Source organism: Taudactylus pleione, unplaced genomic scaffold (genome assembly GCF_031769625.1).
Source record: "Taudactylus pleione unplaced genomic scaffold, aTauple2 ptg000201l, whole genome shotgun sequence".
NCBI classification, from domain to species: domain Eukaryota; kingdom Metazoa; phylum Chordata; class Amphibia; order Anura; family Myobatrachidae; genus Taudactylus; species Taudactylus pleione.
The window spans coordinates 51,399,696-51,426,738 of record NW_028284603.1 but is presented as its reverse complement, the minus strand read 5'-3'; the positions used below and the strand labels follow the sequence as shown (position 1 = coordinate 51,426,738).

General features: G+C 43.5%; 1 protein-coding gene across 1 annotated transcript; it reads left to right on the top strand.

Moving 5' to 3' along the window:
• The first annotated feature begins 248 nt into the window (after positions 1-248).
• LOC148518394 (protein kinase C delta type-like) lies at positions 249-19,322 on the top strand. Its single transcript, XM_088477452.1, has 8 exons — positions 249-642; positions 12,456-12,556; positions 13,027-13,197; positions 13,388-13,479; positions 14,282-14,344; positions 15,491-15,629; positions 17,412-17,684; positions 19,044-19,322. Exons 1-8 carry the CDS (start codon positions 249-251, stop codon positions 19,320-19,322), a joined length of 1,512 nt encoding a protein of 503 aa, XP_088333578.1.
• The last annotated feature ends 7,721 nt before the right edge of the window (positions 19,323-27,043 follow it).

Below are 27,043 nucleotides of genomic sequence, written 5' to 3'. Positions count from 1 at the left end.
TTTTAATTACCCTGATTTGCAACTTCAAGCATTTGTCAACATCAATTGATTGTAATAGGAGAAGTAACAGTATCAGCTACAAGTTAGCTACATGAAATGGGCATCATCTATGGTGGTGGCCTGTCTGGTAAAGCATAGCTGGTGCCATCATCAGCTTCCATGCTGCTGTCACATGATCACCTGCTGCTGTTTACTTTCAAAACTCTGAGTGGCAGTTGGGAGTCAGAGACAGTTGGACTGTCGGCAGGATGGCGTCGCTTCTGGAGGAAGCCAGGAGCTCAGAGGATGAGGAGTTTTCTATCTACAAGAGAAGAAAGAAGATGATGGCTTTGAAGAAAAGAAAGATATCTGACAGTTTGGAGGAGTCTTGGGCCATCAAGAAGGCCAAAAAGAGGATTTCCACCAAGTCTCCCAAGAAAGGAAGAAAGAAGTGCCTGCATGTGAAAAACAGCTCTGATGATGGGAGCCAGAAAAGTTTTTCTATGGATTATACCAACCAAAAGAGTGATAAGAGGAGGAAGAGAGAGGATCAGATAAAAGAAATTGGCATAGACAGTGGAATGATTGCAGACAGGAAGAGAAGGAAAACATCTGGGGAGGGCATTCACTTTGGTGACTCTAGAAGGAGACAGGAACGAGCAGGTATGGCCGTATCAATATATAAGACATGACAACCAGTAGACTTGGAATAATACAAACCTTACAAGAAAACAACAAAAACAATCTGGACAGTTTAGACATCTCCCATTATCCACAATTACCACACCCATTTCCTATGAGAATCACACATCCGACAAATTATGTACCTTTTGCCTTTATAAAAAGTGGAACTGGTGGTAAATATGATAACCTTTATGAAGTCATTATTCAATATTATCTGAGGTAATCATTTATGGCCATCACATGCAGTATAACAATATCAGGATTTGCAGCTGAAATTATGAATATAATTAGAAATTGGTGTTTAATTTGGCTATAAGTCTTCTTTATCTGTTATTTTCCATCTCTTGGGTCTCTAACTGTTTGCTCAAGTTAGCATGGTCCAAGACTACATCTACTGCCCCTAAAGGGAATGTAATCATGGGTCCCACTTAGGGGTAAGGCCAACCACTAGTGAGGTGATATACTGCCATTAGTGGGGTTGTGGTAATTCCAACGAGAACTTGCTTAATGCTAAAGTGTAGTATATAAAGAAAAAGAGTTTAATATATTCTATGAAAAAGAACTACAGTGATGAAATGTGCATTAATCAATAAACAACCTTAATTTATATGGATAAACATATGCATTAATAAATACAAAAACGTACTTTGCTGTTCAAGGGACTACCTGGGACTGTCTGTTATTAGTTTTTTTTTTAACACAGATAATGATCTCTGTTGGTTTTCCTAAAAATATCACAGTTGGGGCTCTATTCAGCAAACACATTTCTACTAAACAATGCGGATATGAGTGTTACCACATTTTTCAGTATTATTCCCACTATACAGCAAAGTGTTACCAGAGAAGATAACGCAATTATCTTCTCCATTAATACCAGCTCGTACAGTATCACACTGTAGAGCAGAAGCCATTGCTCCCTACAGCTCTTTAACATTTTTGCAACTCATCAAGCATCAAAACATTAAATAAAGGTGTAGACGCTTATTTTATATAATATCATCTCAGAATAGCGTCATATGAAGAAAAATCCTTCTTTATGCCTGAAAACAACCAGGGTAGAGGGATCTTGTACAATCAGTCCCTGTAGCCGTTCCAAGCAGTATAATGACACAGATTTGTAAAAAAAAAAAAAAAATATATATATATATATAGCCCATCCCTGAGCTTTTTTATATTGCGCCTCTTTATACACTCCTCTATAGAAACTCCAATTTGGAGACGGAGGTGCATGTTGGGAAGATAAGAAGATAAGCAGTATGTATTCAAGCCAGAGAAGCACCAGGAAGGCTAAAAATGGTGGAAAAATGGGCGTGGTCACTTAAAAATGGGGCATGTGAACATGACACACCCCTTTATCGTCACTCTGACCATTCCTTTCCATATGCACCTTAACCCCAGTAGTGCCCCTTATACAGTACCCCAGTATACAATGTCCCCAGTTGTGGTCCCTCTTATGCAGGCCCATAGTAGTGCCCCTTTTACAGTACCCCCAGTAGTGGTCCCCCTTAAGCAGCCCCCCATTAGTTCCCCCAGTAGTGGTCCCCCTTATGCAGCCCCTTATTAGTTCCCCTTATTCAGTGCCCCCAGTAGTGGTCCCCCTTATGCAGGCCCCCAGCAGCGATCCCCCCTATACAGGGCCCCCTGTAGTGGTTCTCCCTATTTAGTGCCCCCAGTAGTGGTCCCCTAGTAGTAAGCCCCTTATATAGTGCCCCCAGTAGTAGTTTCCCCCCAATAGTAGTCCCCAGTAGAGGTTCCCCCTCCCAATGCAGTACCCCCAGTAGTAGCCCCACCAGTAATGGTGTCCCCAGTAGTAGCTCCCCCCCCAGTAATGGTATCCCCAGTAGTAGTAGCTCCCCCCAGTAATGGTGTCCCCAGTAGTAGTAGTCCCCCCCAGTAATTGTGTCCCCAGTAGTAGTAGCTCCCCCCAGTAATGGTGTCCCCAGTAGTAGTAGTCCCCCCCAGTAATGGTGTCCCCAGTAGTAGTAGCTCCCCCCAGTAATGGTGTCCCCAGTAGTAGTAGTCCCCCCCAGTAATGGTGTCCCCAGTAGTAGTAGCTCCCCCCAGTAATGGTGTCCCCAGTAGTAGTAGTCCCCCCCAGTAATGGTGTCCCCAGTAGTAGTAGTCCCCCCCAGTAATGGTGTCCCCAGTAGTAGTAGCTTCCCCCAGTAATGGTGTCCCCAGTAGTAGTGGCTACCCCCCAGTAATGGTGTCCCCAGTAGTAGTAGCTCCCCCCCAGTAATGGTGTCCCCAGTAGTAGCTCCCCCCAGTAATGGTGTCCAATGCAAAACTAATCCATATGCACTGTCCATAAGCAGCCCTGCAGCACCACCACTCCAGTCCCTCCACACTACAGAATCCTATCTATGACACCTGACCCTCCCTGGCTGGCAGTCCCAACCAGTCCATAGCATCTGACAGTCACTGAATGGCAGCGCAGCAGCTGACTGGTACACACACTAACTGTGAGATGCGGTAAGCAAAATCAATTAATTTAATTAGTTTTGCATTGGATTTACATATAGAATATTATGGGATAGTATTTAAAACAAAAACGCTGTGCTGCTACTGCCAAATATATATATAATATAAAAAAATGGGTATAAGCAGAGGGTGGCTTTAAAATGGTCTATCTATCTCATATCTATCTATCTATCTATCTATCTATCTATCTATCTATCTATCTCATATCTATCTATCTATCTCATATCTATCTATCTATCTCATATCTATCTATCTATCACATATCTATCTCAAATCTATCTATATAATATCTATCTATCTAATATCTGTCTATCTCATAGCTATCTATCTACAGTATCTACTCTATCTATCTATCTCATATTTATCTATCTACAGTATCTATCGATCGATCTATCTCATATTTATCGATCTATCTCATATCTATCTATCTATATCACATCTACATACCTCCCAACTGGATGCAGGACATCCCGTTTTTCTGGGACTGTCCCGCTGTCCCACCCACTCGCCGCAGTGTCCTGCGGTGGGGGGGAAGTTGGGGACAGCACAAACCGCGCTCCCCAAGCACATCCCCCAAAGTGACGAAAATGGGGGAAGTCGCGAGGCTCTTTCCCATTTTCCATAGACACCTAGCTAAGTTAGAATGTTGGGAGGTATGCATCTATCTATCTATGTCACATCTATCTATCTATCTATCTATCTATCTATCTATCTATCTATCTATCTATCTATCTGTCTCCTATATCTTATCTATCTCTCTATCTCATATCTATCTTTCTGTCTCATATCTGTCTCATCTATTTATCTATGTCTCCTATATCACATTTATCTCTCTATCTATGTCACATCTATCTATCTATTTATCTATCTATCTGTCTCCTATATCATATCTATCTCTCTATCTCATATCTATCTATCATCTATCTATCTCATATCTGTCTCATCTATTTGTCTATGTCCTATATCATATTTATCTCTCTATCTATGTCACATCTATCTATCTATCTATCTATCTATCTATCTATCTATCTATCTATCTATCTATCTGTTTCCTATATCATATCTATCTATCTATCTATCTATCTATCTATCTATCTATCTATCTATCTATCGTGGGGTCCTGGGCAAGTTATAGATGATAATGTGGTTACTTCTGCAACATATGACTTGCAGTAGTGGTGTTGGCATTATGTGGCAATACAGGGGTGACAAAGGCTCATTGTCTCTGTAATATGTATGGGGGTATCTCTGTTCAGTGTATAGCTAATATATATATGGGGGTATCTCTGTTCAATGTATAGCTGTAACACATGTTTTGGCAAATGCAGGGGAGATATATGTGGGCGAGGGGGGTCGAGGGGGCCCCCCAGAGATATCAGTGTACCAGGCCCCAAGATTTCTGTTTGTAGCCCTGCCCATGGCTCAACTGAAGATATACCCTTAGTGACCTTCTGTAGCTTGTTTTCTGCTGTCATGTCCCCTCAATCTGTATATCCTCCCCCTCAGCCTGATGGCCTTAGGTTATTCTGTAGGTATGTGATTTATCCCTGTTATTCATGTGCAGTCCTCTCACCTCTGCAGCTGCTTAGCACCACCTAGCCTTAAATTGCCCCACCAGCCATAATGCAATCACTATGTGTCGGGGGGAGGGGGTGATTACTCCTTCTAGATGGAAAATGCAGCATTTCCCTTTTATCATGCATTGTTAGGGGATATCGGGCATAGGGGACTAGATAATGATAACCACACCCAGTGCTGTTACATGGCTATGGAAATAGGATGCTTAATTTAAAGGGGCAGCAGGCATAATTACTATGAGAAAGAGATTGTGCTCTCCTGCATGGGCACCTTACAGCTGACTACAATAGGTACATGTTTACTGCTGAAGAGTATGTGGTTTTATCCAGTTATTTACATATGGGGCAGGATTTAGTGCAGTAAATGGTTTGTCACAACTAAACCTCTGATATCTTGAATCACAGTTAACATGACCCATTCCATTAGATACAAAATGCTCTGCTCCTGGGGTCCCACCTAATGTATGATTGCAGTCACCTGTGCTGAACTAGGTAATTGATAAGATAGGTGTTTCAGCACAGGTGTCTGCAATCATAAATTAAGAGGGAAGTCCAGGAGCAGAGCATTTTATTCCTAATGGAATGGCCATGTTGGAGCATACTTTCCGACTTTTCTGCAGGGGGCTTCGGGAGTGGGCTGCCAGGTCCATCCAGCAGGGAGGGTGGGGGCGGTTCAGGTAGGCGGAGCGGGGGCATGCCGATGCAATCGCATCATAGTGGCCCCACCCCCCACTTTAGAATGCCAATATTACTGGCATTATAAGGCAGGGGGAGATTCAGCGCGAATCGCATCATCGCACCCCCGGACCGCCCACTTTTGTGGGTTTGCAAGGTGCCGGAGGCCATTCCGGGGGACTTGCCTAGTCTTACGAGGTGCCAGGAGCAGCACCCTATTATCGGGAGAGTCCCGGGAGAGTAGACAAGTATGCGTTGGAGGGTCTGAGTTAAGCTGTCAGTAACCCGGGTTATATGAATAAATAGCATAATACATTCTGTTTGCTGCAACAAACTTTGCTTCACCTGTAAAACCATAATCTTTTACCACCTTAAATAAACTAGTTAATTACAAGCATGATAACAGCTGACTGCATGCAGCTGGATAATGATCATGAGTCTGGTTTTAAATGCAGAGTGCAATGCGAGTTGGCCATAATAGCTCCAGCATTGCATATATAGAACTAAGGGCCTGAAACAGCATGGATCGCAATTGCAACTGCATACGCATATCGGTCAATGGTGCATACTGCGCATGCGAAGGTTAGCATTGAATTTACACACGCAGATAGAAAGCCATCGCAGAGTGAGTGATGGGATGTCAGTGTTTGGGGGTGGTGACGAGGGAGTGGTAGGAGAAACCCAGGCGTGCCTGTCCGTTTGAACGCCATTACATGGATGTGCATACATTAGCTACTGTGACAACATATGCAGCCTGAGTACTCACTGCATGCAACGGAACCTGCAATTCCTGAGACAGGAAAGATTCAGTATATAGGAAAGATTCCTGGACTGCACACCCTGAATATATATATATGCAGCTGTGGCTGCTCTTAACTATTTCTTTTACACTTCACTTTTCCTATTATGGTGGTGCCCTAGGGCGGCTTAGCTGGGCTACTTTGGGGGCGTCCTGCACTCTGGATTTGACCCCTAGTATGTTAGGGACCTACACTAAAGAGGTTACCTGGATATGGTGGGAAGGCCCATAACCTTGGCCATGATTATGCTAAAAACCTCTATCGATTGCAAAATTTGATTGAAAATGTATTTATATGTAATTAGTAATTTGGGGTTGTGCACCTGTGATCTGTATGTTTCAATTCCTGAGACAGGTCAGACCTGCTGTAATTCTGTGTGAGGGGCCGATGTTACTCATTGTTACCGATTTATACGCAGAACTGAGAGCAGGGCCGGATTTACCATTAGGCAACCTAGGCGTCCGCCTAGGGCCCATTGGGTCCCAAGGGGCCCGTGATCGGGCCCCCCTAAATCCGGCCCTGGAGAGAACCTGCAGCACCGTGTTGCTGCTAGACACACAGGCACTGTAGCAGCAGCGCTGCTCATTTTCCAGCTCCTCACCTCATTTAGCTCCACCCCCAGCCGTGATGTGTGCAGCGTGAGCTGCTGCAGTCACAGCATCTCGCATCTCCTCCAAACCCTCTCCCTGCAGTGTAATGCCAGCCTCCTTCCCGCACTGTGTATCAGCCTCCTCCAACCAACCTCCCATGTCACCTGCGCTGCTGTAATCATCCCCCCCCCGGCCCCCGCAGTGTAGCCCGCTACACCCAGCAGCATGTGCTGATCTCTGCAGTGCAGTACAGTCTAAACTACCTCCGCCCGCAGCTATGGCCAGTAACCTTACCCAGTCGCTGTAATGGCACCTCCATCCCGCAGTGTAGCCAGCTCCCTCTGGCAGCCCAGTCCAACCACCCTCCCCAGTAGCTATGGCCAGTAGTAGTTTTCCCCCATAGTCACAATGATAGCAATCTCCCCCTGGTAGCATGCACTAATCCTGGCAGCCCCAACCAATCAACCTCCCCTACACTATGCTGCTTTGGCCAGTGTCAACCTCCCCCTGCCCTAACTGATTTCACCCCCCTTCTGAGATCCATGGGGTGATTACTGTGTACAATGGTCTTCTGCTTATGAAGACAACAGGACCCAGAACAAACAGAATGATGGCACTCTGGGTAAGTTTAACTGATAAAAAAAATTCTAATTATATGCGTACGCATATACATATATATAAACCTCCCATCGTCTGAGGATTGATCAGTGCGTGAATCATTGACAATAAAACATACTCGATTGAAATAAAGACACAGAGACTTGTATTTGGCAGAATTGTTAGCTATTTTATTTAATTAACAGATAATGAATTAATTACTAAAATTAATTAAATTAATTTAAATATAGTTGCAAAGAAAGAACGGCTAACAACAGCCCAAGCCTAACACTATAAACACTCTAACCACAACACAATACGCTCAAGCCTTCTACCTTGACTACCCACCCTGAAAGGTGATGATGTTGCCCCCGGCGGGGTGGTCCAGCAGACTTTAACAGTCAACAAAGGTAAGCGAAACAAAAAGTAAACCAATATTCACAGTGCTAATAGGTAACCTGCCGTTCTTTCCCGCCTAAAATAGCCAACGAAGAAATCACCAAACCCAAATTAAAGAGAGCACATAACATAAAATTTAGGGAGGGAGGGTGGGAAGACAGGAACAAAAGAGGCTGACTCCGCCTCCAACAAACTCTAATATCCCTGCTAAAACCTACAATCCTAAGAACCCATAGGCCCTAATTATCACATGATTCCCCACACTGGTCTGCCCCCAGCCTAGGAAGTTTAACCCTCTCCACTCCTATACAGTCATTTCGTTTATCATACTGTATATTCGCCAAGTCACTATGTAGGTATTTATTTTCTTGCCTGATCTTCCAACTTCAGTTTTCTCCATTGTTATTCCCTTTTTCCTTCTCTCATCATGTTCTTCCCCCATTTCCTCCCATCCCCTCTGTCTATCCACATTTCCTCCTATTTCCCTCTGTCGGCCCCCCTTTACTCCCATCCACCTCTGTTCGTCCCCTTTCTTCCCGCCTCACCCTATTTTCCCCCCTTTCCTCCTGTCTCCATCTTTGCTCCCTCTCCCATGTATATATAAATATATACATAATATAATGTGATCTAGCAACACCTACTGTGATAACTGTGCAAATATTACAGTAGGTGTCCCTGGAGCAACATATACAAATCATATTACTGTGTGTAATATATATACTGTATGTGTGTATCTATATGTGTGTGTATGTATGTATGTATATATATATATGTATGGATGGATGTGTGTATGTAATATGATCTGTGTATCTTGCTCCAGCAAAACCTACTATAATATTGGGCCCCAAATCGGTATCTTGCCCAGGGCCCCGTGAGGTCTAAATCCGTCTCTGACTGAGAGGTATTACGGATGTGAGAAAGCGGTAGTGGGCGTCTCTATGCTGGCTGAGTGGTTGCAAACATTAGCATATTTCGCAGTAGAACTGCATGCATAATCGCAGCTGCGATCGCAATAGTGATCTGTAATGGATCAGGCCCTAAATACAGATATCACCCACACGCTGAGTTGTATGCATCCTTGGGACTGGACTGCTACAATCTGTACACTTGGCTTCATAGCTGTCATTATTTTTAGTTCTCACTTGCGTCAGCCCTTTCCCTGGTGCAAGAGATCCTCCTGAATATACAGGTGTATTTACACATATGCACAATCCCTGCATAGCCCACAATTATGTGGAGATGCTCCTAATAAGCTATGTCTACTTGTTACTCATAGAGGAAACAATTCCATTGTAAGATGTTTCATTGTAGTTCCAGGGAGTATTTTAAATGTCAATACCCTTTAGCCACAACAAAATGGAGCACACCATACAATCTCACCTCTACATTAATGAAATACTTGGGGTATAACTGAATACTTTATAGCATTTTTTATGTATTTAGGTTTGTTTACTGTAATATGCTCCCCCTTGAGTTGCTACAACTCCACATACTATTGCATGTTACCAGGGCTGGCTCGAGGAGGAGTCACGCCCTGTGTGGAGAGGGAATACGATGCCCCTCACCCTGCACTCGGTGAAGTCGTGAGCACCCAAAAAGGAGGTGTGGCCTAATTATCGTAGACCATGCCCCCTAAGTGACGCTAATTGGGGACGTGCCTGTATGGCACGTATCCCATTTAACGTCAGGCTGGGGGCAAGCCCAGCACTCCTTCAGTAGCTGGGCTGCCCCCAGCCCTCTTGCTGCACTGAATTGTCCATTACTTTTCTATGGGGCCGGCACAGCTGTGGTGGTGGGAGTGCCCAACCTCCTTACCACCAGCGGGACACTTCGGCCCGCGGGTAGAACAGCAGAGCAGTGCCCAAAAAACAGGACTGTCCCGCTGAAAATCGGGAAGGTTGGCATTAGTGTGCCCTCAGTGGGGTGGCGCCCCTGTTCGACTGCAATAGATGAACATGCCTCGTACCGGCCCTGCATGTTGCTTTAGCCTTGACTACTCATCTTATGCTAATCCCTACTAACTACAATAGATGCAAGGGGTACACCTGCTTTAGGGCCCAGTGCTGATGGGGGCTGATCTACCTTGTCAAAGTTATATGTGTTATATTTTTTTACCATTGGGCAGTCTCGGACTGGAGCATGAAGGGCCCACCGGGGGAATGCAGTGATAGGGGCCCATATTTGGGGTTGTGGCCAGCCTCCACAGAGGCTTGGCTAACCATTAAGAGTGCATGGTCTGGGTCCCTTAAAGAATCTATATAGTAAATACTGCTAATGCATGCAAGATAATGTACAAGATTAATAACAGCAATGCATTATAGAAAATACATCATAGTCCTGTGCAGTATAATTTAACATATGTATAATTAATAATTCAAGTGTACAGTCTGCATCCTGAGCACTAGAGAAGAGGGTAGGCCCTTGGTCAGTGGGGCCCACCAGGGGTTTCCCCTGTACCCCTGTGGGCCAGTCCTACACTGCTATTGGGTGCTACATAGGGCCCTTCTCAAACTTTTGCTATGGGGTCTTCAAATACCTAGTTATACCCCTGGCCCCACCTACAGTTAATATGGTGAAGGCCCCTGGCAAAATAAGGGACTAGCACTCCCCCCTCACAGTTATAGTACATTATTCCTACACAATATAATGTGTAAAGTGCAATATAGCCCACAGGGGACAATTGTGCCTTCACATTGCCATTAATAAATAACACATATTCTAGAGAGAACCAGGGTTACAGAGAGTTTCAGGCATGCAGTTGTGTGGGGATACGGGAAGTTACACACTGCGCAGCAGCACAGGCGCATTGTCAGGACTTGGGGCAGTCAGCACAGAATACCGGCGGTGCGAGTGATCACGGTATACAGCGCTCACTGCTCAGTCATTTCACATCTCCCATTCTGGGATCAACATAATAAACATGACCACTGTTGATCCCATGTAGCCATCCCCAATAAATAAATATACCTTCCATCCTATAAAGCCCATAATAACATCAATATTTAATAAATAACCCTCATCCCCACCTTAAATTAATAGACATTGCCAAGATGCCACTATTATATTAATATCCCTCATCATTAAATGAACAGTTCCCATCCACTGCTAAATGATTACCCCACCACACCAATAAATTAATAGCCCAGCCCACATCCCCATTACATGAAATAATATCTCCACACTAATAAATAGCCCAGTCCTCTATCCAATAACATTAAATTACTAGCCCACAGAATAATAATAAAATTAATAGCTCAGTCCCCTGTTTTAAAACAGTCTTCCTGCAGCCTGAGCTCAAGGGGCTCAGGGATGCTGTGTATTCTCGTCTCTCCCCATTTACATGCACTGCTCACCTGGCCAGCCCCGCAGGATTGCCCACTCACTGCTGCTGCTGCTGGCCCAGTTATAAAAATGGTATATATATATATATATTTATATATATATACACACACTATATATCACTAAAAAGTTTTTTTTACCTGTATAAAACTCTTCTTTTAAATTGTTACAAAAATTATTGATTTATTAAATAATCAAATTATGTAAATAAGAACTATTACCCTTATTCAATATAATGTCATTAATAATCTACATATTTATTAATTAAGTTTTAGCAAATTAGGTGTAAATAATTATTTACATAATTTGATCATTTAAAAAAATCAACAATTTTGGGGTAATTTTTGGAAAATATTAGTCAATTAAATGGTTAAGCAATAGGGCCCACTGAGGATATCCCAGATACACTGATGGTCAGCTATTATACAAATAATATTAAGCAACTGACCGGCACAAGGTGATGCAATATGACACCAGCCTGAGGTGCAAATACCCCTTCACAGCCCATCCCTGACCATTTTTCCAACAGTAGCAATTGATGACCCACTTTCCTCTATATGGCTGAGTTTATGTGCTCTCTCTGTACACAACAGTATTCTGACTGCATTACAGTTACATAATGGTGTAATACAATACAATAATGTACATGCATTTTACATGTGCCTCTAAGAGCTCTATTTACTACAATCTGCATTGTGAATGCAGATTGTCGTGTGATATTACTCCGGTCAGCTGACATCCCATACTGCACTGGGACCCGGTCACCTGATGACCGGGCCGCAGTGCAATAAGGGAGACCAGCTGACCGGAGGGAGGACATCACCGGAGCCCCGAACTCCGGTCCCTGGACTCAGGTAAGTACATTTTTTTTTGGACTTTTTTTTTTTTGCAGTGTATCAGCATGTGGTCTGTTTAGACCACACAGCTGATCACTGGGGCCGACTCCGGGCTCTGCATGTTAGAGCGGAGCAGGAGTCCGGTAACCGGGGGAGACCCTGGATAACGCCACCTCCAGGTGGCGTTATTATCACAGGGCCTCCCCAGGTATATTTTTCACAATTTATTTTTAGTAACTTGCACACAGATTGCATTTCCCATTCCAATTATGGGAAATGCGATCTGATTACTAAAAATAAGTGATACGTAGGGGTTGGAGTAGAATTTTACGAATTCTACTCCAATTGCCCTGTAGTAACTTTAGGTGAAACTAAAATAATGTGAAAAGGGTGTGAAAACACCCTTTTTCACTTAATTTTAGTAAAACTAATGATAATAAATAGATCCCTAACTCTGAATAGTAAATGTTACATTGTTCACTTTTTTATCCCTATAAGGAGGAAGTGGTGTTCAGGAAGCTGCTCCTGGAGAAACAGTCTCTTCATACATCAAGAGGCTGTCATTCTGCCATCTACTGGGCCAGGGCAGCTTTGGGAAGGTAAGTCATGTGACTGTGGTTACATAACTCAGGTAACAACTGTGTGACTCAAACATTGTAGTAAAGGAGGCATCATGAATATATTATCATTGTCACTCCATGTACGTCATTAAGCATCACCATAAAGCAGTAGGACAGGGCCAGGTTAAGGCTTGTGGGGGCCCCCCTTCAAGCCACACGGAGCTTCCCCCCTTCCCCCTAAGCCTTCTGCCCTCCTACCCCCAAAGACTCTGCTGCTGAGTAACGGCATGCGGGCGTGACCTCCTCCCGGCAGAGCTGCTGCCTGGTCCTCCAATCGGCGTCATGGACGTAATGTGTCAATGTGTAATATCTAAAAATGACATTTATTTTTTACTTTAATGACACTGGAAATACAATATACCGCTAACCTCTAAAGATATGGATGCGTATAGAGGTAATAAAATGTAAGTAGAAATATGATTGTGTGTGTATGCCTCTATCACCTGTAGGTCCTGCTGGCTGAGGACTCTCTGACTGGTCAGCGACTGGCAGTGAAGGTCATCAAGAAGAGAAAGCTGCTATTGAAGGACCCGGAGCTGGTGTTTGTGGAGCGCAGGGTGCTAGAGGTTGCGTCTGGTAGTGCCTTCCTCATCCATGGTCACCTTGCCTTCCAGACCACGGTACAGTGTATTTTAGACAAGGATCATTAGTTAGAATTCTTTATTTATATTTACACATTTACCATAAATACAGGTTTCATCTCTTCTTGGGTAATAATGTTACTATGAGCCAGTACGCTCACTTGGAGTTGTTGCCATGTTCTCCTAATAAAATGTATTATATGACTGTTGTGTGTGTCCAATCAAACAGAACCATCTATTTCTGGGTCTGGAATACGCGAGTGGCGGGGACTTATACCAGTTCCTGCAGAGGAAAGGCTGCTTGGACATCACCAGCGCAACGTAAGCACCTCAAATACAACAGACATGTACTGAAATGAACTGTAACAGGGTGTGCAGAGATAGGGACAGTATAAGGGTTGTACACCTTTTGTAAATTCCCCTTAATATTTCCTACCCCTACACCTTTACCCAAAGCAGGGACGCTAGATGGCCCAGCAGCTAACATTACTGGGGTACCTTGTCCTTATCAATAGAGCTTGTTTAAGATAATAATACTCAGTTTTGAGCTGCATTACATCTGCATTGAAAGGAGTTAGACTTAAATAAAACGCAGACTTTAATGTACATGCCCCCATCCCATACACCTGGGCCATCCTCTCCAGGGAATGGCAAATGTTCAATGTAATCTTTTCATTACTGATCACCTTAATTTGGTCTTTATGTTGAATGTGAGTATGGATAGAATAACATGCAGGGGCACAGAGAGAAGGGGGAGCAGATACTAATTACCGGGGCCTGGACTTGTTTGAGGGGCTTGGCGGGGTGCCTGGGCCCCCCTTTGCAGGTGCACATAGTATTTTCCAGTCATTTTTTGCAGGGGGATTTGACCACACCACCTATATATCACCTGGTCCCACCATTGTCTTGATAGCCCTGCTAACATATGGTCTTATTAGATCATGGAATGTCTTCCATATATGTCAATGTGCTGATCATGTGGGAGCATAGTTGTGAGAATGTGTCAGTGATAACAGGGTGTCATGTGACAGGGGCAGTGTATGACATGAGGGGGTAAGTGGGGATATCAGGTTTTCTACCTTTTTCTAGTGTCAACAAGTTACAATAATTTCTTCTCTTTAAGGTTCTACGCAGCTGAGATCACATGTGGTGTACAACACCTGCACTCTAAGGGTATCATCCATCGGTAATTATACTAATAATTCCAATTTCATACATAGGGCTCTATTTATTACAATCCGCATATTGAATGCGGATTGTAGTGTGATATTACCGAGTGAATTCGCATTGCGAATTCAGGCAATATCACAGGGATTTACTATAAATCCCTTGCAGGGACAGAGCTTGCGATAAAGCTCTGTCCCTGCGGATCCCATCCGCACTCTAGTCGCGGTATTTTCGGAAAAAATACCGCAACTAAGAGCCCGCGCATGCGCCGACCGACCACCGCTACTACCCCCCCACCGACGCTAAGCCCCGCCCCCACGATCGCGGACCCCCGCGACCCCCCCGCAACCCCCCTCCCTTCATTACACTTACCTGCATCCTCCTGGCCTCCGGTGGTCTTCTCCGGGCTTCCCGATCAGGTGATCTCCCATACTGCACTGGCGCCCGATCACCTGATGACCGGGCCGCAGTGCACTATGGGAGACCAGCTGACCGGAGAGGAGCCATCACCGGAGGCCCGATCACCGGTCCCTGGATTCAGGTAAGTAAAAAAAAAATGTTTCATTTTTTTTTTCTTTTTTTTACAGCAATCAGCTTGCGGTCTGCTTAGACCACATAGCTGATTACTGGTACCAGCTCCCGCCTCTGCTCTCCCCGTTAGAGCAGAGTGGGAGCCCGGTAACCGGGGGAGATCCTGGATAACGCCACCTCCAGGTGGCGTTATTATCACAGGGCTTCCCCCGGTATTTTTTTACAATTTATTTTTAGTAACTATGGTCGGATCACATTTCCCATTACAATTATGGGAAATGCGATCTGCTTTACTAAAAATAAGTGATACTGGGGTTTGGAGTAGAATTTTACTAATTCTACTCCAATTGCCCTGTAATAACTACAGGTGAAACTAAAATAATGTGAAAAGGGTGTGAAAACACCCTTTTTCACTTTATTTTAGTAAAAATAATGTTAATAAATAGAGCCCATAATCAGGTCACAGTGATGTGCACTTTCTTATTACGCTTAATGTAAGAACTGAAATCACTGTAATCACTAGGTGGCGCTGTCTGCAAAATGTGACTCCTGTAATACTACTAGTAATTCATGTACAGTATATATTTCTCACTAGACAAAATAGTTCTCATTTATCATAAATCTTTCTTTATAGAGACCTAAAGCCAGATAACATCCTGATGGCAGAGTCTGGTCATCTGAAAATTGCTGATTTCGGCCTGGCAATCGATAACATCTTTGGTGACCAGACAGCCACAGCCTACGCTGGAACCCCTGGATATATGGCACCAGAGGTGAGGGGTATAATATATTATTACTATCAGCAGCATATGCTCCGGCTTACGCCTGGAAGATGTCACATACATTTCTTACATTATTAATCAATGTTTTTTGCCATTTGTTTTGACTGCAAAATACAGTGTTTACATCACTTTTAGGCATAAAATGTAAAAATCTTTTCTAAAACATAGAAAAAACTCTCCATATGGAGAAAAAAATGGTTACACCACACACAAATAAAACATTATGGGCCTAAGTCAGAGGTGGGAGCAGACGTGTCTGTGTCTTTAGTAATCGCCCGTATGTGATACCATGTAATGCCACTACACAGCCCTTCCCTGGTGTACATCTGTGTGTGCAAGGACTGAGACGTCACTATGGGCATATGTAGATGCTGTAATACTGCCTGGTGCATCTGTAGTCACCACCATCAGTCACACCATAGAAACTTATACCAGCACTATGGCAGGTGCAGATTATACAAGTATGGCCTCACTGTGAGTGATTGAGCACCCATGTACACAAACACGTTACTGACACGCCCATAATACAGACCATCTCTGTGCATCTGTTTAGCCACCTCCCAGTCACCACCCAGCAATGCCAAGCACTTCTCCTAGACATGTCTGATGGTGTGCGGCTCATCAGTGTCTTTGTGCGCACACACTGTGTAACACATGCGCCGTAGGAGTTTTAGGGATTTTCGGGTAAGCGCAGTAGCAAAACATTGCCCAACTCTGTGACCTTCGGCATTGCGTCCAATTCAGAATCAGGCCCTATATGTCCTGCCAGAATAAGTGGTGCATTCGCCATCATTCATTGACAAGTGGGTCGCTAGTGCTGGTGATCATCATCATCAGTGAATGTGCACACGTCCCTGACCTACCCCAAATAATAATTCTGGCCTCCATCTGTTCATAGCTGTGTCATCACACCTTTATTGTACTCTTAATAAGAGCATCATTGACCTGCCTACCCAGGAGCAAGCATGTGTGACAGCAGTGCTGGGGAAGTACTCTGTGGCACCCTGTGCCAGCCCCGCCCATAAATATGTGACTTCATTGTGTTATGACACTCCAGGCAGCTCTACAGGCTGCAGGGTGTGTGTTTGTAGTGACCAAGCACCCTGCAAGCCAAATACAGGAGCCTGGGACAGAGACAGTGCCATACCAAGGGCCCTGCACAATGACACTGCTCACACTTCCCTATTGACATCACTGAGTGACAGATTCACTTTGAGTACTGTCCGTGGAAGTCACGGCTAAGGATGGCCATCGACCATCGATATTTAACAAGCATTAAAGGTTTACTACCGATGGGCGACGGTTTTGCTATCGATTGCAGAGAGCCAATGGAGCTCAATGTTTTTTTCTTCTACAGAGAGACAAGGAGCTTAGCTGCACCCCCTGGTAGCCTGCTAAGTCCCACCCCATGTTTTATATTGGCCCGCAACCCACTATTTACTAGCAGCAGTGGCCATCAAGTGGTGCAAACCATCAATGGTTTTCCATAGATGTTTTGTTATGCACCATCGATGGTTATCATCGATGGCACCATGGAAGGTGACCATCAATAGAAAGCCCTATATGACCATTCCTAGTCACGGTTGTGACGTTTTTAGCCACTTTGAGCAATTTGCGGCAAAGACTCAGCTATAGAATGCTGCCCAAGGTGTTACCTACTGAAAGAGGTGGGATGATAATAGCAAAGAACTAGTGCCAATGAGACACAGACACATGGCTTATAGTAGATAATGATAGAGTAACAATGTGCTATAATATCTTTCTCTATGGTAGATGCTGGCAGGAGAGGAGTACAACGCTGGAGTGGATTGGTATTCATTTGGTGTCATCATTAATGAAATGATTACCGGAACCCGTCGCTACCATCCCAGACGGTTCCACAAGGCAGGAGCTGTGGCTAAAGACATCGTTAAGCAGCTCCTGTGTAAAAATCCATCCAGGCGTTTGGGAGCCAACGGAAACATCCGCCAGCATCCTTTGTTCCAGCGCATGGATTGGGTCTCGCTGGAAGCCCTTAGACTCCCACCACCACATGTCCCTGACCCAGTAAGTATAGGAAAAAAAGCAGTTTTGCACAATTAATGCATTTAAAGATAATAAGGGTCATTTACAAATATAATAAAAAGATGAAGGTCAACGATCATTTTATGATGAGAGGACATCGCTCAGCCTATCCACATGGTGATCACTGTGGCATTACTTGCTTTATTTAGCTAATGAAATAACTGCAATCACATTGCACCCATATGTAGTAAGTGATTTCATGTACATTATTATATTGAGTCCAGCCACTGCAAACATGGAACTCCGGAGAGCTGAGTATTGAACATGGGTGCAGGGTGTATGGTCAGGGCAGCTACTAGGGGGGCACGTGCCCTTGACACTGGTCTTGGGGGCACTGAGAACAGGCTGCTGATTGGGGGCCTAGGTACCTGGCTGTTAGTGTGGGTTTGGAGCCGCATGCCGGGACTGGCAGGCAGCTGCCCGTTGCCCTGCAGAGACACAGAGCTGCAATCATTCTCATGTAGCGCCAATCGAGAGCCAATCAGAGCTCGTGGACCAGCTGCAAATCAGCAGCGGCTGCTGGTCTGCAAGTTCTGATTGGCCCGTGACCGGTGTCACATTAGAATGATGGTGGTTTGTCTCTCAAGGGCTGCGGACGGTTGCCTGCCAATGCAGGCATGTGGCCCCAAATCCTTAGCTGGAAAGCAAGCTTGCCAATGCGGCGTGCAGCTCCAAATTTTAGGGTGAGGGGCTTCAAATCCTGGGAACAAGGTGAAAGGCTTTGGGGAAGGAAGGGGGACATAAATGTGTAAGGTGCATTATGGTGGGTATTGTGGCATAATGTGTAAGAGGGCATTATTATGGCATAATGTGTAAGGGGTATTATTATGGAATAATGTGTAAGGGGTATTAAGGTGGCTTAATGCTTAAGGGGCATTACTGTGGCATAATGTGTTAGGGGCATTAGTGTGGCATAATGTGTTGTAAGGGACATTACTGTGGTATAATGTGTTGTGGGCATTACTGTGTGGCGTAATGTAATACATGAAACTACACACCCTTTTCAGGAGTGCACATGCATTGCACGTAAAAAAATGTCTTCATTGTTGTTTTTTTGGGGGGGAGGGGCCAAATTACTGCCTTCCCGCGGGTGAGAAAAATCCTAGTTTTGGCCCTGGTATGGTTTGGGCGCCAGTAGACTTTGCAGCCTACAATATATGCACCGCACACCCCGCACCCTTTATAGAGAGGCCACTGAGCAGAACCACACTACACTAGCCTGTGCTATCAGCGGCTCCATAGATACATGTCACATCTTACTTTTTTCTAACACTTTTAGCTTTTATGAATTTGAAATCAGATTTTAGTACATGGATGTTTATTTGTCTCTTCTTCCTGTAGCCCACCATTGAACACAGCTCCCGAGGATGTAACATCGAGGAGATGGAAGCAGCAGAGGCTCAGATAACACCACTGAGCTCAATAGACCAGGAGCTGTTCAGAGGGTTCTCATATGTGGGCTCCAACTGGAGGACCATCCCCAGAACACCAGCCTTCCACCTGCATGGAGCGAGATGGCCTAACACCTGGAAGATGGTTATGGAACGAAGAGATGGTTTCAGGCTGATGGTTTTCGTATTCATGTTTATATTTTATGTGTATATTCTCTTTATAAGTTAAGAGTATAATTTTAACACATTTTCTTTTCTATTCTTCTGAGGTCACCTCTGAGGATGTGCTCTACAGAATATGTCTCCACCTCCCAGCAGAAATAGTTTAGACTTCTCGCTGGATGAAGAAGGTAAATTCTAAGAAGGTGACTTATAAATCTCAGGGCTCATTGCTGAGTGACAGACATCAGTTGATTGATGCTGATGATAATATTGAACTTTGAGTTTTTATAGTCAGCTCCTCTATGAAAGTGTCTTAATTATTAGATTCATACACAGCCATGGTTGTTCATGAGATCTCTGTTGGCATTTTAATATAGAGTTCCCCATACTTCAATCTCTGTAATTCAAAATCAGGCCCCATATCTCTGATGACATTATAATGTAGAATATTCCCCTCCTTACCCATCTCTGCAATAATGCTAAATGAGACCGTAGAGCTCTAGCAGCACAATATAATATACATAATATAATACAGTATAATATAATTTAAATCTACATATAACATAATAAAAAATCAGATCTCTGAAGTAATTATGAGACTGAGCCAGGGCCGTTTCTAGAGAGGAGGGGGCCCGTGTGCAGTCTCCGACACGGGCCCCCTCCTCTCCGCCCGGCAGTGCACTGAGTTGTGCGTGGCCAGCGCTGGAGTTACAGACTCTGGGCACTGCAGCGGCGCCCATTTTCCCTGTACTGCGCATGCGCAAAAAACGGGAAAATGGCCACTGTGGCCATTGTCTAGTCATTTTATAGCGAAGGACCAGCGCACCGACGTGGCACCCTGGAGAGGTACGTAATATTATGGGGGCAGGGTGTGCAGTGCGTGGCCCCCTTGGACCCAGGCCATGTTCCCCGCACACCCTGCACCCATTATAGATAGGCCCCTGGACTGAGCCCACTCCAAAAAGTTTATTGGTATAATTATTATGGAATTAGATCACATATCTGTAGGGTGAAACAATTAAATAACTTGCCCCTCCTGTGGTGTCTTGCTGTCTGTCTGTGCACTGTACAGGCCATGTGACAGCAGCCTGCCCTCTGATTAGTGGATAGTTTCAGACATTCACTAATCAAAGTATGGAGACCTCCAGCTACTCCATCTTGTGAATGGCCAGCACCATCCACCAATCAGTTTGCTACTGTGTAAGATGATCTCATACCCAGTCACTGTGCAGCCACACAATGTATGACTAAACTTGGGGAAGGGGATGGCCTATCCCATTTGGTTAAGCGCCTGCTGTCTATGTAATAACAGGTAATGCAGGATAGGAAATATATTACCTCACATACTGATTAAATGAGTAAATGAACAATAACATCCTGTGCATCCTTTGTTTCATCATATAGGGGCCTATTCATCATCACTTAATTTCTACAAAAGCAGGGGAAAATGAACATTTTCACCTGCAATTGTAGAAATTAAGTTATCGGGCCATTCATCAAGAAGGTATCTGTGATATCTTCTGTTTACCTTCCTCACGCTGAATGGGCCACTGTCCCCATACACTGGTATGGGGTCAGAATTAATCAAGCTCTGAAAATACAATATTTTCGGGGCTTGAGTGCGGGAGCATTCTCCATCTAAGATGACAAGTGCTCCGGCTCCGGGCTTGCAACCTACTCCTTCCCTATGGGAAGGAGTCCCGGATAGCGAAGAGGGTTCTTTCGGATCCCTCCACCCCTGTCCGACTCCCTTCTCTAGACGACGGGTCTCTTGGGCGCATACGTGACCTGTAGGTTACGCATGTGCACTTGTCTCACTGCTCTGAAAGGAACAATGAAACAGTTCGGGGAGACAGCTGATTTTCGGATCAGCTGTCTCCACGCTGGAGCAATGATGAATTGCTTCGGTGCTTGCATAGAGTTAGAATGTTAATTATCGGGGTCCGAACCCCGATAATTAATATCATGAATAATCACAATATGAGAGATCTAATGATGAAGGTGCTGGGTATAGAGATAACACAGCAACACACAGAATAAGATACTGTAGTGTGTGTGTTTTTTACCATAGAAAACACACATTAAAGTCTTACTTTTTTTTTGTTATTATACAGCACTTCAGAGCCATGATGAAGAAAAGAAGAACATGTTTATGTTTTTAGAATTTTTAAAACATGTTTATATATTTTTCATTGTTACTACTATTATTATTCCTATTATTTTTATTATAATTTTAACTATTATTACTACTATTATTATTATTGCTAAAGGGAAGGGTTAAGGGGAGATTTAATCGGGGATAGATGAGTTAGGAGGGAACTAATATTAATAATAATAATAATAATAAAAAAATAAAAAAAAAGAAACATCAAAGGTGTGTGACTGGCCGGCTATTTAGGGGAGGTGGAGGCCGGGTTTTATTATTATTATTATTATTACTTCTACTACTATGGCTATTATTGCTAAAGGGAGGGCTTAAGGGGAGAGTTAATAGGGGAGAGAGGAGTTAGGGGAGACCAGAGGAGAAGAGAGATTATTTAAACTAATAACAATAATTAGAATAATAATAAACATCAAAGGAGTGTGACAGGCCGGCTATTTAGGGGTGGTGGAGGCCGGGTTTTATTATTGTTATTATTTTTATTATTACTACTACTACTACTGCTATTATTGCTGAAGGAAGGGTTTAAGGGGAGGGTGAATAGGGGAGAAAGGAGTTAGGGGGGGCCAGGGGAGAAGAAAGATTATTTAAACTAATATCAATGATTATAATAATAATAAACTTCAAAGGAGTTTGACAGGCCGACTATTTAGGGGAGGTGGAGGCCGGGTTTTATTATTATTATTATTATCATTACTTCTACTACTATGGCTATTATTGCTAAAGGGAGGGCTTAAGGGGAGAGTTAATAGGGGAGAGAGGAGTTAGGGGGGACCAGGGGAGAAGAGAGATTATTTAAACTAATAACAATAATAATAGTAAACATTAAAGGAGTGTGACTGGCCGGCTATATAGGGGTGGTGGAGGCCGAGTTTTATTATTGTTATTATTTTAATTATTACTACTACTACTGCTATTATTGCTGAAGAAAGGGTTTAAGGGGAGAGTTAATAGGGGAGAGAGGAGTTAGGGGAGACCAGGGGAGAAGAGAGATTATTTAAACTAATAACAATAATTATAATAATAATAATAAACATCAAAGGAGTGTGACAGGCCGGCTATTTAGGGGCGGTGGAGGCCGAGTTTTATTATTATTATTATTATTACTACTGCTATTTTTGCTATAGGGAGGGTTTAAGGGGAGAGTGAATAGGGAAGAGAGGAGTTATGGGGGGCCAGGGGAGAAGAGATATTATTTAAACTAATATCAATGATTATAATAATAATAAACTTCAAAAGAGTGTGACAGGCCGGCTATTTAGGGGCGATGGAGGCCGGTTTTTATTATTATTACTACTACTATAGCTATTATTGCTGAAGGGAGGGGTTAAGGAGAGAGTGAATAGTGGAGAGAGGAGATAGGGGGGACCAGTGGAGAAGAGAGATTATTTAAACTAATAACAATAATTATAATAATAATAAACATCAAAGGAGTGTGACTGGCCGGCTATTTAGGGGAGGTGGAGGCCGGGTTTTATTATTATTACTATTACTACTGCTATTATTGCTGAAGGGAGGGGTTAAGGGTAGATTGGATAGGGGAGAGATGAGTTAGGGGAGACCAGGGGAGAAGAGAGATTATTTAAACTAATAACTATAATAATAATAATAATAAATATCAAAGGCGTGTGACTGGCCGGCTATGTAGGGGTGGTGGAGGCCGGGTTTTAACTAAAACATGGTACAGATGTGTCCATATAAAAATAAAACCTACAGTTTGTGTTTTAGTTATTTTAAAAAAAAATTGACAGTACATATCTCTGTTACTGTCATTATTGTTATTACTATTATTATTGCAATTATTATTGTTAGCATATGAAAGAAATATGACCTAATGTTAAGGGTAGATTGAATAGGAGAGAGATGAGTTAGGGGGACCAAGGGAAAAGAGAGAAGAACTTGGATTTGTTTCCTATGATGGAGTAAAATGAGTAATAGCTAGAGGGAGAAGAAGTTAATAGGAGACAGGGTTAGAAGGTGGCAGGTAGAGATTTCCTATCTGATAGATTCTATGTTGGAGGTGAATAGATGACAAAGTCAGAGGCAGATAGGGAAGGAATATAGGCAGATAGGGAAGGAGATATAGGAGTGGGGGAGGGCAGAGAAGGTGGTGATGAGACACTGGTAGTTGGAGGATTTGGAGGAGATGAAAGCCTTGAAGAACACACCATCACCTGGTTGAGTGAGTAGAAAAGAGGTCACCATAGTAGAGAGCTGTTGGAGAAAGCCAGGTTTTAGTGATGTTGAGGAGGAAGATGAATAGGTCTTGAATGGGGGCCATTTTATTATTAGCTATAAGTTTAAACTGTGTTATTTCCAGTATATAAACCATATATGATCTCTATCTCTCTATAATTATATATGTTTTCTTTTTTTTTATTATATACTTTATTGGGGATTTCCCTCTCTATGGGTTATATGGACTTACCTTACTAACACTATTCTCTGTTTATAGTCATGGTTACTCAAACAATTTAGTACAGTACTTTATAATTTAATACAAAAATAGCAGCATTCAATGTGACATTTTATTACCTCACATTTCCAACTTTGTATCACTTTTTTTACGCGTTTATATATTTTTAATATTTTAATGTGTATGATGTTTTATACTGTACCAATAAATGTTATATTTTAAGAGGAATTTTGCTCCTTTTTTCCATTCAAGTGTTCACCAATATTAGACAATTCTTTTATTTTTCTTGTGTATTATGTTTCATATCTGTGTTACTAATTAATGTACATTTGCAAGTAATCTGCATTATGGAAGTCCTACAGAATGGCAATTACAAAAAAATGTTTGGTCTGGGATTACTTGTTACATTATTTGGTGAATGGTAATAGTCAGGGTCTGGCAGCTTTTAGCCTGGGGGGGAAATACAAGCAAGTGGCCCTGGCTTTCTACCAGCATACGGCAATAGAAAAATAGGCACAAACCAGGCATATGCAAGTGTAACTGACACAGGGTAGTACGCATTTCAAGTGAATCTCCACTAATGGCTGAGGAGGCGTAACTGGTCTGTAATGAGCAATTTCATGTAGATAATGTTCAGTGAGGGCGTATTGATGGAACTGCAGCCACTGAGTTGGTCCTAAGTGTAAATACGCCTGGTGCATCTTCTTCAACAAGTGTAGTCTGATGTACGATGATGATAATTATCAAAAGCTAAACATATACGTAGTGGTCAGGTGTACCACAAGATGTACAACATACAAACGTGAGCGCTGGCACTGACACAAACCAGGACAAATCATAAATAATTAATAGTACGACTAATACATGGAGTTAGTAAAGTGCCACTCTATGGGGTCAATTCAATTAGTCGCAAGAGAAGAAAGCTTCAGTTGAAATGGTGTAGAAACGTCAGCAATGGCAGCTGAACTTGCCCAGTCCCGGCTCAATACCGCCCCAGACATCAATTTTTTTGTACGCAGCGCTGCAAACAAAAAGCTGCGTGTTCAGAGCTACCGAAACTGCGGTATATAGCTGCACTTACTCACGGGGCAATCCACCTCATGGCTAATTGAATCGACCCCTATAGGTAAAAATAAATAAGAATATTACTGACTTGATATTAAAACATACATTTATTTAACCCTTAAAACAAACAATTTGCTACATATACACCAACAACACAAGCAAAACAGTGACTACTTTATATTGGTAAAAGAAATAGATAATTCCCAATTTTTTATACATTAACAAGTAGATCCCAAATCTGACACCACCCTTCCTCATTAAAAATTAGTTCCCAGATCTGACAGGTCAGTTCCCCTTCCTCTCTAGTTTAAAATCAGACCCTAGATCACTCCTTCAATTATGATCATACCCCATACCTGACAACCTCCCCCACTCCTCCAATTATAATCATACCCCAAACTTGACAACCCTCCTCCCTCAATTGCAAACATACCCTGTACCTGACAATCACCCCTCCTTCCTCAATTACTTTATAATCAGTCTCAAACTTGACAACTACCTCAATGTAAATAATACCAGAGAACTGCCCCCCAAGTCAGGCCCCGACCCATGTCAAAGAACTGCCTCTCCTAAACCTGATAACCCCTCCTTTTACCTCAATTAAAATCATGTCCCAGAACTGCCACTAAGGCCCTCATTCAGAGCCGTTCGCTATTTGCGTTCGTTCGTTCAAAAACAAGGGGTGGCTATTCAAATGATCCGTTCGCACATTGCAGTCTGTTCACACCTCTACGTCTGAACGAGCGAGCAAAACATATTTTATTTCTTAAAAACGCCCCCTGGCCGCTCTCACCATACGTCATGTCCGCTATTTATTGGATTAATCGAGTACATCGAACAGGATATGAACTGCTCGCTATTCTTGTGGTTGGTTTTTTCAACCGCTATTTTGCGAGCAGTTCTGAGTTAAAAAAAAACAAATGACGTGGTCATTGACGCTGCTATATTAATTATGCACACCCATAAAACGCACGTTTTGACCTTTAAGCACGCCTGCGTTCTGATCTCCGCTCCCCGTTTTCAAGCACCTTCCCCTGTTACCACCCACATACGCCTCATTCTGTCACTCAAAATAGCAGGCACTCGCTATATTGCGTACAAACGATTTTCGGCCGCACTGACTGGTTCGCGCATGCGTACTAAAAACCGTACGCATGCGCTGATGTGCGAACATCGCTCAGAACGAGTGTACTGCCGCTAGCGAGTGGCTCTGAATGAGGGCCTAAATCTAACAACCCCTTCCCCTAGAATTACAATCATATTCTAGAACTGTCCCCCCCAACCCCCCGCAGACCTAACAACCTCCCCCTTCTCTGTCAATTGAAATCCTGTCAATTAACACCCCTATAAGTGACAACCCCTCTTCCCCCTCAATTAAAATCATGCCCCAACTGCTGATAAAAGATCAATATTAAATGAGACCTCAGTTCTATGGGGACTGCCCAATACATCTACATACCCTAGTCCAGGCTACTGCTGCTGCAGTCCCTTCTTGCTCGCAAGCGGGTATGAATCAGGCCCAGTGCCCCCTGCGGTGCTATGTGTCACGGCACTGGTCGCACTACCCTAGTTACGGCCCTGGGCAAGATCTACCAATCTTGCACACGATCCAGCAGCATATCGCTCAGTGTTTGTCTGTACGATATATCGTTCGGATCCGCATATGATGCTTGTAGGCATGGATCAGGGAGATCTGTGCTGCAAGCATCAAGACACAGATGCATGCATCTATGCCTAAAAAGTAAAAACCTGTGTAAAATGAAAAAAAAAAAACGGCGTGACCCTCCCACGTAAAAGAGCAACGAGCCCCAGGCTTTTAGTGACCCAGTGCTGGTTGTACAAAATACGTGGAAAAAACAACTATGGGGTCCCCTGTGTTTAAGCGCAGCCAGCGCCGGGCTCTGATCCAGTCCTGGTTCTGGAAATACAGGGGAAAAATTAGTAGGGTCCCCCTTTAATTCCAGAACCAGCACCGGACTTTTTCAAGTGGGGGGCTAATGCCACAGTCAGGGGAGCCCTTTCACCGGGTCCCCCAGCTGAAGCATTAACCCTGACCGCTAGTCAGCCCAGGCTGGGGATCCCTGGGGAGCTGGGAACCCCCCCCAATAAAGTGGTCCCCCTCTCCAGGGCACCACAGGCGTAGGCT

Coding starts and splice junctions, on each gene's coding strand:
- LOC148518394 (XM_088477452.1), top strand. CDS start 249: ATGGCGTCGCTTCTGGAGGAAGCCAGGAGCTCAGAGGATGAGGAGTTT. Junction 12,557..13,026: donor GCCAGGGCAGCTTTGGGAAG/GTAAGTCATGTG, acceptor TATCACCTGTAG/GTCCTGCTGGCTGAGGACTC. Junction 13,198..13,387: donor ACCTTGCCTTCCAGACCACG/GTACAGTGTATT, acceptor CCAATCAAACAG/AACCATCTATTTCTGGGTCT.